Source organism: Calidris pugnax, unplaced genomic scaffold (assembly GCF_001431845.1).
Source record: "Calidris pugnax isolate Ruff unplaced genomic scaffold, ASM143184v1 scaffold1064, whole genome shotgun sequence".
Lineage (NCBI taxonomy): Eukaryota > Metazoa > Chordata > Aves > Charadriiformes > Scolopacidae > Calidris > Calidris pugnax.
The window spans coordinates 17,094-27,756 of NW_015091676.1; the positions used below are offsets into that span (position 1 = coordinate 17,094).

Sequence of the window (10,663 nt, forward strand, 5' to 3'; positions counted from 1 at the left end):
GGAGATGGAGATGGAAATGAAGATGAGATGGAGATGGGGATTGGGATGGAGATGGAGATGGGGATGGAGATGGGGATGGGGATGGAGATGAGATGGGGATGGAATGGAGGTGGAGATGGGGGTGGAGATGGGATGTAGATGGGGATGGAGATGGAGATGGAGAGGGGATGGAGATGGGATGAGGATGGGGATGGGGATGGAGATGAGATGGGGATGGGATGGAGATGATGGAGATGGAGATGGAGAGGGGATGGAGATGGGATGAGGATGGGGATGGGGATGGAGATGAGATGGGGATGGGATGGAGATGATGGAGATGGAGATGGAGAGGGGATGGAGATGGGATGAGGATGGGGATGGGGATGGGATGGGTCAACCACGAGCTGGAGGACATGGAGATGGACCCACACCCTCCCCCAACACCTCACCACCCCCCGTCCTTCCACCCAAGGACGAGCAGAGCACCCTCCAGCTCCTCAAGAAGCACCTCCTGACGGAGCAGACGGTGGAGAACTACGAGGAGACCATCGCCCAACTCTCCCGCCAATGCCGGGCTCTTCTGGAGCTTGGCCACCCTCAAAGGTGGGTCCCAACCCCACGTCACCACCACCTCAGGACCTCCCCCACCCCTTCCAGCCCCACGGCGGGGTCTTTGGTGGTCACCGGGCGCTGTGTCCCTTGCCCAGCGAACAGGTCAGCAGGCGGCAGTCGCAGGTTGACCGGCTGTACGTGTCTCTGAAGGACCTGGTGGAGGAACGCAAGGCCAAGTTGGAGCAGCAGTATTGGCTCTACCAGCTCAACCGGGAGGTGGACGAGCTGGAGCACTGGATCGCCGAGAAGGAGGTGGTGGCCGGCTCGCCCGAGCTGGGACAGGACTTCGAGCACGTCACGGTCAGTTTTGGGGTGGTGGTGGGGGACACACGTGTTGAGGAGGGTCTTGGCGTCAGGCATCATCCGTGTCCAACGTCAAGGGGCTTGGAGATGTCTTCTTCATGTGGTTTGGGGTCCTGGAGGTGTCTCCATCCTGAGTTGGGGGTCCTGGAGGTGTCCCCATCCCAAGTTGGGGGTTCCGGAGGTGTCTCCATCCCAAGTTGGGGGCCCTGGAGGTGTCCCCATCCAGAGTTGAGGGTTCTGGAGTTGTTTCTGTGTCGGGGGTCCTGGAGGTGTCCCCATCCTGAGTTGGGGGTTGGAGGTGTCTCCATCCTGAGTTGGGGGCTCTGGAGGTGTCTCCATCCTGAGCTGGGGGCCCTGGAGGTGTCCCCATCCTGAGTTGGGGGTCCTGGAGTTGTCCCCACCCTGAGTTGGAGGGCCTGAAGGTGTCCCCATCCTGAGTTGGGGGTCCTGGAGGTGTCCCCATCCTGAGTTGGGGGTTCTGGAGATGTCCCCATCCCAAGTTGGGAGGTCTGGAGATGTCCCCATCCTGAGTTGGGGGTCCTGGAGATGTCCCCATCCTGTGTCAGGGGGTAGGGTCCTGGAGATGTTCCCATCCTGTGTTGGGGGGCCTGGAGGTGTCCTCACCCTGTGTCAGGGGTCCTGGAGGTGTCCCCATCCTGAGTTGGGGGTCCTGGAGGTGTCCCCATCCCGAGTTGGGGGTCCTGGAGATGTCCCCATCCTGTGTCTGGTGGCTCTGGAGTTGTCCCCATCCTGTGTCAGGGGGTCCTGGAGGTGTCCCCATCCTGAGTTGGGGGTCCTGGAGGTGTCCCCATCCTGTGTCAGGGGTCCTGGAGGTGTCCCCATCCCAAGTTGGGGGTCCTGGAGGTGTCTCCATCCTGAGCTGGGGGCCCTGGAGGTGTCCCCATCCCAAGTTGGGGGTCCTGGAGGTGTCCTCATCCTGTGTTGGGGGTTCTGGAGATGTCCCCATCCCAAGTTGGGAGGTCTGGAGATGTCCCCATCCTGAGTTGGGGGTCTTGGAGGTGTCCCCATCCTGAGTTGGGGGTCTTGGAGGTGTCCTCACCCTGTGTTGGGGGTCCTGGAGGTGTCTCCATCCTGAGTTGGGGGCCCTGGAGGTGTCCCCATCCTGTGTTGGGGGTCTTGGAGGTGTCTTCACCCTGTGTCGGGGGTCCTGGAGGTGTCCCCATCCTGAGTTGGGGGGTCCTGGAGGTGTCCCCACCCTGTGTCGGGGGTCCTGGAGGTGTCCCCATCCTGAGTTGGGGGGTCTGAAGGTGTCTCCATCCCGAGTTAGGGGGTCTGGAGGTGTCCCCATCCTGAGTTGAGGGGTCTGGAGTTGTCTCCATCCTGAGTTGGGGGTCTTGGAGGTGTCCTCATCCTGTGTGGGGGGTCCTGGAGTTGTCTCCATCCTGTGTTGGGGGTCCTGGAGGTGTCCCCATCCCGAGTTGGGGGTCCTGGAGATGTCCCCATCCTGTGTCTGGTGGCTCTGGAGTTGTCCCCATCCTGTGTCAGGGGGTCCTGGAGGTGTCCCCATCCTGAGTTGGGGGTCCTGGAGGTGTCCCCATCCTGTGTCAGGGGTCCTGGAGGTGTCCCCATCCCAAGTTGGGGGTCCTGAAGGTGTCCCCATCTTGTGCTGGGGGTCTTGGAGGTGTCCTCACCCTATGTCAGGGGTCCTAGAGGTGTCTCCATCCTGAGCTGGTGGCTCTGGAGATGTCCCCATCCTGAGTTGGAGGTCCTGGAGGTGTCCCCATCCCGAGTTGGGGGTCCTGGAGGTGTCCCCATCCCAAGTTCGGGGTTTAGAGATGTCCCCATCCTGAGTTGGGGGCCCTGGAGGTGTCCCCATCCTGTGTCAGGGGTCCTGGAGGTGTCCCCATCCCAAGTTGGGGGTCCTGAAGGTGTCCTGAGCTGGGGGTCCTGGAGGTGTCCCCATCCTGTGTCAGGGGGTGCTGGAGGTGTCCCCATCCTGAGTTGGGGGTTCTGGAGGTGTCCCCATCCCGAGTTGGGGGTGCTGGAGGTGTCTCCATCCTGAGTTGGGGGTCTTGGAGGTGTCCTCACCCTGTGTCAGGGGTCCTGGAGGTGTCCCCACTCTATGCCTGGGGTCCTGGAGATGTCCTCACCCTGAGTTGGGGGTCCTGAAGGTGTCCCCATCCCAAGCTGGGGGTCCTGGAGGTGTCCCCATCCTGTGTCGGGGGTCCTGGAGGTGTCCCCATCCTGAGTTGGGGGTCCTGGAGGTGTCCCCACTCTATGCCTGGGGATCAGGCATAGATGGGGCATCAATGCCCCATCCTGGTCTTGGCCACCATCAACACCTCATGCTGGTGGTCCTGGCCACCATCAATGCCCCATCCTGGTCCTGGCCACCATCAACGCCTCATGCTGGTGGTCCTGGTCACCATTCCTGCCCTATGCTGGTCCTGGCCACCATCAATGCCCCATCCTGGTTCCTGGTCACCATCAATGCCCCATCCTGGTCCTGACCACCATCAATGCCCCATGCCAAGGGTTCAATGCCCCATGCCAAGGGTCTTGGCCACCACCAATGCCCCATCCTGGTCTTGGCCACCATCAACACCTCATGCTGGTGGTCCTGGTCACCATCAATGCCCCATCCTTGTCCTGGCCACCGTCAATGCCCCATCCTGGTCTTGGCCACCATCAATGCCCCATCCTGGTCCTGACCACCATCAATGCCCCATGCCAAGGGTTCAATGCCCCATGCCAAGGGTCTTGGCCACCATCAATGCCCCATCCTGGTCTTGGCCACCATCAACACCTCATGCTGGTGGTCCTGGCCACCATCAACACCCCATCCTGGTTCCTGGCCACCATCAATGCCCCATCCTGGTCCTGGTCACCATCAATGCCCCATGCCAGGGGTCCTGGCCACCATCAATGCTCCATTGTGGTGGTCCTGGTCACCATCAATGCCCCATCCTGGTCCTGGCCACCATCAATGCCCCATGCCAAGGGTTCAATGCCCCATGCCAAGGGTCTTGGCCACCATCAATGCCCCATCCTGGTCTTGGCCACCATCAACACCTCATGCTGGTGGTCCTGGCCACCATCAACACCCCATCCTGGTTCCTGGCCACCATCAATGCCCCATCCTGGTCCTGGTCACCATCAATGCCCCATGCCAGGGGTCCTGGCCACCATCAATGCTCCATTGTGGTGGTCCTGGTCACCATCAATGCCCCATCCTGGTCTTGGCCACCATCAATGCCCCATGCCAAGGGTTCAATGCCCCATGCCAAGGGTCCTGGTCACCATCAACGCCCCATCCTGGTCTTGGCCACCATCAATGCCTCATGCTGGTGGTCCTGGCCACCACCAATGCCCCATCCTGGTCTTGGCCACCATCAATGCCTCATGCTGGTGGTCCTGGCCACCATCAATGCCCCATGCTGGTCCTGGCCACCATCAACGTCCCATTTCAGGAGTCCTGCCCCCATCCCTACCTTGTATGGCCAACACAACGTTGTCCACCCCCTCACCCCTTGCCCACCCCTCACCCCCTGCCCCCATCCCTGCCCATCCCAGTTGCTCCAGGAGAAGTTCCTGGAGTTCGCCAGCGAGACGGGCAGCGTGGGGCAGGAGCGCATCGCCGCCGTCAACCAGATGGTGGACGAGCTGATCGACTACGGCCACGCCGACGCCGCCACCATCGCCGAGTGGAAGGACGGGGTCAACGAAGCTTGGGCCGATCTCCTGGAGCTGATGGAGACCCGGGCGCAGATGTTGGCGGCCTCACACGAACTGCACAAGTTCTTCAACGACTGCAAAGAGGTTTTGGGGCAAATCGAGGAGAAAAGGCAACGTCTGCCCGAATTGGCCGCCCGGGAGGGCAGGACGTCGGCCGGCGCCTTGCAACGGGCGTTGGGCGCCTTCGAACACGACGTGGAGGTTTTGGTGACCCAAGTGAGGCAGCTACAAGAAGGTGCAGCCCAGTTGAGGACCCTCTACGCCGGGGACAACGCCGAGGCCATCGCCGGGAGGGAGCAGGAGGTTCTTCGGGCTTGGAAGGAGCTTCTGGCGGCCTGCGAGGAGTGTCGTCTCCACGTGGCCAGCGTGGCCGACAAGATCCGCTTCGTCGGCACCGTCAGAGACCTTCTGGCCTGGATGGATGGTGTCCTCTGCCAGATCGGCGCCGGGGAGAAGCCCAGGTGGGCTTCCAGGTGGAGGTGCGGGCTGCGCCCAGGTCTTGTGTCCTGTCTTGGCTTCCAAGGATCCATGTCCTGGTCCATCCGTGGTGTCAAGGATCCATGTCCTGGCACATCCCAAGGTCCCGTGTCCTGGTCCATCCAAAGGACCCCTTTGTTGTCCCATCCGTGGCACCAAGAACCTGTGTCCTGTCCCATCAACCCAAGGACACGTGTCCTGTCCCATCCGTGGAGTCAAAGACCTGTGTCCCACCCCATCTGGAGGACCCGTGTCCTGTCCTACTCAGAAGACCCATGTCCTGTCCCATCCATGGCACCAAAGACCCATGTCCTGTTCCATCCCAAAGACCAGTGTCCTGTCCCACCCCTGAAGCCAAGGAAGTCCTGTCCCATCTGCAGGACCCATGTCCTGGCCCATCCATGAAGCCAAGGAAGTCCTGTCCCACCTGAAGGGCCCATGTCCTCTTCCATCTGGAGGACCTATGTCCTGGCCCATCCATGAACCCAAGGACCCATGACCTCAGCCATCTGTAGGACCCATGTTACGTCCCACTCACGAAGCCATGGACCCATCTCCTATCCCTTCTGAAGGACCCATGTCCTGTCCCACCCATGGATTCGAGGACCCATGTCCTCCAAGGACCCATGTCCTGTCCCACCCATGGATTCGAGGACCCATGTCCTCCAAGGACCCATGTCCTGTCCCACCCATGGATTCGAGGACCCATGTCCTCCAAGGACCCATGTCCTGTCCCACCCATGGATTCGAGGACCCATGTCCTCCAAGGACCCATGTCCTGTCCCACCCATGGATTCGAGGACCCATGTCCTCCAAGGACCCATGTCCTGTCCCACCCATGGATTCGAGGACCCATGTCCTCCAAGGACCCATCTCCTGCCCCATGGCTGGAGGTGGGGGTTCCCATCCCCTCCCTCCCTCCCAGCCCCCATCGTCTCCATCCCCAGGGACGTCTCCTCGGTGGAGCTGCTGATGAATGACCCCCAAGGTCTCAAGAGCGAGATCGAAGCCCGGGGCAAGAACATCGCCGCCTGCCTGGAGCTGGGCAAGACCCTCATCCTCAGCAAGAGCCCGGCGGCCGATGAGGTGCTTGGGGTGGGGTGGGACACGGGGGTGGGTGTGGACAATTGGGAGGGGAAGGAGGAGCTACAACCACCCGCCCCGTGTCCTCCTCCCACCCCCTGTAGATCAAAACCCACGTGGAGAAGCTGTTGGCCAAGAAGAAGGAGATGATGGAGAAGTGGGACAAGCACTGGGAGTGGCTGCAGCAGAGTGAGTCCCACCTCGGGGGGTGTGGGGGGTGGTCATCTGGGGAGAGGGTGGGGTCCTCCACCACCGTGGGGATGGGATCCTCTTGGGGACACCATGAGCGTGTCCTTCTGTCCTGTCCCCTCCCTGCCCCATCCATCTGTCCACCAGTGCTGGGTTGGGTCCTTGGGGACACCATGAGCATGTCCTTCTGTCCTTCTTCTCCCTCCCCACCCCATTTGTCTGTTGTTGGGTCCTCTACCACCATGAAGGACTTCTCTTGGGGACACCATGAGCGTGTCCTGTCCTTCTTCCCCCTCCCCACCCCATCCATCTGTCATCAGGTCCTCCACCACCATGAGGACGGGATCCTCTTGGGGCCACCATGAGCGTGTCCCTCTGTCCTCCTGCCCCCTCTCTGCCCTGTCCATCTGTCCACCAGTGCTGGGTTGGGTCCTTGAGGACACCATGAGCGTGTCCTTCTGTCCTTCTTCCCCCTCCCCACCCCATCCATCTGTCGTTGGGTCCTCCACCACCATGAAGGACTTCTCTTGAGGACACCATGAGCGTGTCCTTCTGTCCTCCTGCCCCCTCCCCACCCCGTCCATCTGTCATCAGGTCCTCCACCACCATGAAGGGCTTCTCTTGGGGACACCATGAGCGTGTTCTTCTGTCCTCCTGTCCCCTCCCCACCCCATCCGTCTGTCATCAGGTCCTCCACCACCATGAGGACGGGATCCTCTTGGGGACACCATGAGCATGTCCTTCTGTCCTTCTTCCCCCTCCCCACCCCATCCATCTGTCATCAGGTCCTCCACCACCATGAGGACGGGATCCTCTTGAGGATGCCATGAGTGTGTCCTCCTGTCCCCTCCCTGCCCTGTCCATCTGTCCACCAGTGCTGGGTTGGGTCCTTGGGGACACCATGAGCGTGTCCTTCTGTCCTTCTTCCCCTTCCCCTCCCCATCTGTCTGTCATTGGGTCTTCCACCACCATGAAGGGCTTCTCTTGGGGCCACCATGAGAGTGTCCTTCTGTCTTTCTTCCCTCTCCCCACCCCATCCATCTGTCGTTGGGTCCTCCACCACCATGAGGACGGGATCCTCTTGAGGACACCATGAGCGTGTCCTCCTGTCCTCCTGCCCCCTCGCCACCCCGTCCATCTGTCATCAGGTCCTCCACCACCATGAGGACGGGATCCTCTTGAGGACACCATGAGCGTGTCCTCCTGTCCTCCTGCCCCCTCGCCACCCCGTCCATCTGTCATCAGGTCCTCCACCACCATGAGGACGGGATCCTCTTGAGGACACCATGAGCGTGTCCTCCTGTCCTCCTGCCCCCTCGCCACCCCGTCCATCTGTCATCAGGTCCTCCACCACCATGAGGACGGGATCCTCTTGGGGCCACCATGAGCGTGTCCCTCTGTCCTCCTGTCCCCTCCCTGCCCTGTCCATCTGTCCACCAGTGCTGGGTTGGGTCCTTGGGGACACCATCAGCGTGTCCTTCTGTCCTCCTGCCCCCTCCCTGCCCTGTCCATCTGTCCACCAGTGCTGGGTTGGGTCCTTGGGGACACCATCAGCGTGTCCTTCTGTCCTCCTGCCCCCTCCCTGCCCTGTCCATCTGTCCACCAGTGCTGGGTTGGGTCCTTGGGGACACCATCAGCGTGTCCTTCTGTCCTCCTGCCCCCTCCCTGCCCTGTCCATCTGTCCACCAGTGCTGGGTTGGGTCCTTGGGGACACCATCAGCGTGTCCTTCTGTCCTCCTGCCCCCTCCCTGCCCTGTCCATCTGTCCACCAGTGCTGGGTTGGGTCCTTGGGGACACCATCAGCGTGTCCTTCTGTCCTCCTGCCCCCTCCCTGCCCTGTCCATCTGTCCACCAGTGCTGGGTTGGGTCCTTGGGGACACCATCAGCGTGTCCTTCTGTCCTCCTGCCCCCTCCCTGCCCTGTCCATCTGTCCACCAGTGCTGGGTTGGGTCCTTGGGGACACCATCAGCGTGTCCTTCTGTCCTCCTGCCCCCTCCCTGCCCTGTCCATCTGTCCACCAGTGCTGGGTTGGGTCCTTGGGGACACCATCAGCGTGTCCTTCTGTCCTCCTGCCCCCTCCTCACTCCATCCATCTGTCCTTGGGTCCTTCACCACCATGAGGACGGGATCCTCCTGAGGATGCCATGAGCGTGTCCTTCTGTCCTCCTGCCCCCTCCCTGCCCTGTCCATCTGTCCACCAGTGCTGGAGGTCCACCAGTTTGCCCAGGAGGCGGTGGTGGCCGACGCGTGGCTGACGGCCCAGGAGCCCCTCCTGAAGAGCCAGGAGCTGGGCAGCATGTTGGGTCCCCCACCACCATGAAGGGTTTCTCCTGGGGACACCATGAGCGTGTTCTTCTGTCCTCACCATGAGCATGTCCTCCTGTCCTCCTGTCCCCTCCCTGCCCTGTCCATCTGTCCACCAGTGCTGGGTTGGGTCTTTGGGGACACCATGAGCGTGTCCTGTCCTTCTTCCCCCTCCCCACCCCATCCATCTGTCATCAGGTCCTCCACCACCATGAGGATGGGATCCTCTTGAGGACACCATGAGCGTGTCCTTCTGTCCTTCTTCCCCCTTCCCACCCCATCCATCTATCGTTGGGTCCTCCACCACCATGAGGACGGGATCCTCTTGAGGATGCCATGAGCGTGTCCTTCTGTCCTTCCCTGCCCTGTCCATCTGTCCACCAGTGCTGGAGGTCCACCAGTTTGCCCAGGAGGCGGTGGTGGCCGACGCGTGGCTGACGGCCCAGGAGCCCCTCCTGAAGAGCCAGGAGCTGGGCAGCAGCGTGGACGAGGTGGAGCAGTTGATCCGGAGACACGAGGCCTTCAGGAAGGCGGCGGCCGCCTGGGAGGAGAGGTTCAGCTCCCTCAGGAGACTCACCACGGTACGGGCACCTTGGGGGGAGGCTGATGTCACCCCCCCTCCCCCGTCCTGTCCCCTCCACCCTTTGGGGTCACTGCAGCCACCGGCTGTGTCCCCGTCACTGTACTCGGCCCCATCCCTCTACACATCCCCCATCTCCATCTCCATCCCCATCATCTCATCCCCATCATCTCCATCATTCCCATCTCCATCCCCATCTCCATCTTTATGCCCATCTCCCCATGTCCCCCATCATCCTCATCATCCCCACCCCATCTCCATCCATCCCCATCATCTCTCCATCCCCATCATCTCATCTCCATCATCTCATCTCCATCATCTTCATCCCCATCCGCATCCTCATCATCCCCATCCCATCTCCATCTCCATCTCCATCTCCATCTCCATCTCCATCTCCATCTCCATCCCCATCATCTCATCCCCATCATCTCCATCATTCCCATCTCCATCCCCATCTCCATCTTTATGCCCATCTCCCCATGTCCCCCATCATCCTCATCATCCCCACCCCATCTCCATCCCGGTCATCTCCATCATCTCCATCATTCCCATCCCATCTCATCTCCATCTCCATCATCCCTGTCATCCCCATCCCCATCCGAATCTCCATCCCCAACATTTCATCTTCATCATCTCCATCATCCCCATCTCCATCCCCATCATCTCCATCTCCATCATCTCATCCCTGTCATCTCCATCATCGCCATCTCCATCCCCATCCTCATCATCTCCATCCTCATCCACATCCTCATCATCCCCATCCCATCTCCATCCCCATCATCTCCATCATCCCCATCATCTCCATCCTCCCCATCTCCATCCCCATCATCTCCATCCCCATCCACATCCTCATCATCTCCATCATCGCCATCTCCATCCTCATCATCTCCATCCCCATCCACATCCTCATCATCCCCATCCCATCTCCATCCCCATCATCTCATCCCCGTCATCTCCATCATCCCCATCATCTCCATCTCCATCATCTCATCCCTGTCATCTCCATCATCCCCATCATCTCCATCCCCATCATCTCCATCCCCATCCACATCCTCATCATCCCCATCCCATCTCCATCCTCATCATCTCCATCTCCATCCTCATCATCTCCACCCCCATCCTCATCATCTCCATCCACATCCTCATCATCCCCATCCCATCTCCATCCCCATCATCTCATCCCCGTCATCTCCATCATCCCCATCATCTCCATCTCCATCATCTCATCCCTGTCATCTCCATCATCCCCATCATCTCCATCCCCATCATCTCCATCCCCATCCACATCCTCATCATCCCCATCCCATCTCCATCCTCATCATCTCCATCTCCATCCTCATCATCTCCACCCCCATCCTCATCATCTCCATCCACATCCTCATCATCCCCACCCCATCTCCATCCCCACCACTCCATCCCCACCCCATCTCCATCCCCACC

The 10,663-nt window shown here is 60.5% G+C and overlaps 1 protein-coding gene across 1 annotated transcript in view; it reads left to right on the plus strand.

Annotated features, from left to right (window-relative positions):
* SPTBN4 (spectrin, beta, non-erythrocytic 4) overlaps window positions 1–10,663 on the plus strand; it is a gene marked incomplete at its 5' end in the record, with an annotated part of 24,226 nt that overhangs the window by 4,410 nt on the left and 9,153 nt on the right. The window contains 6 exons of the mRNA XM_014961965.1: window positions 452–582; window positions 687–891; window positions 4,429–5,051; window positions 6,015–6,153; window positions 6,255–6,339; window positions 9,028–9,224. Of these exons, the coding sequence (XP_014817451.1) occupies window positions 452–582; window positions 687–891; window positions 4,429–5,051; window positions 6,015–6,153; window positions 6,255–6,339; window positions 9,028–9,224 (1,380 nt within the window). The remainder of the gene's footprint in view (window positions 1–451; window positions 583–686; window positions 892–4,428; window positions 5,052–6,014; window positions 6,154–6,254; window positions 6,340–9,027; window positions 9,225–10,663) is intronic.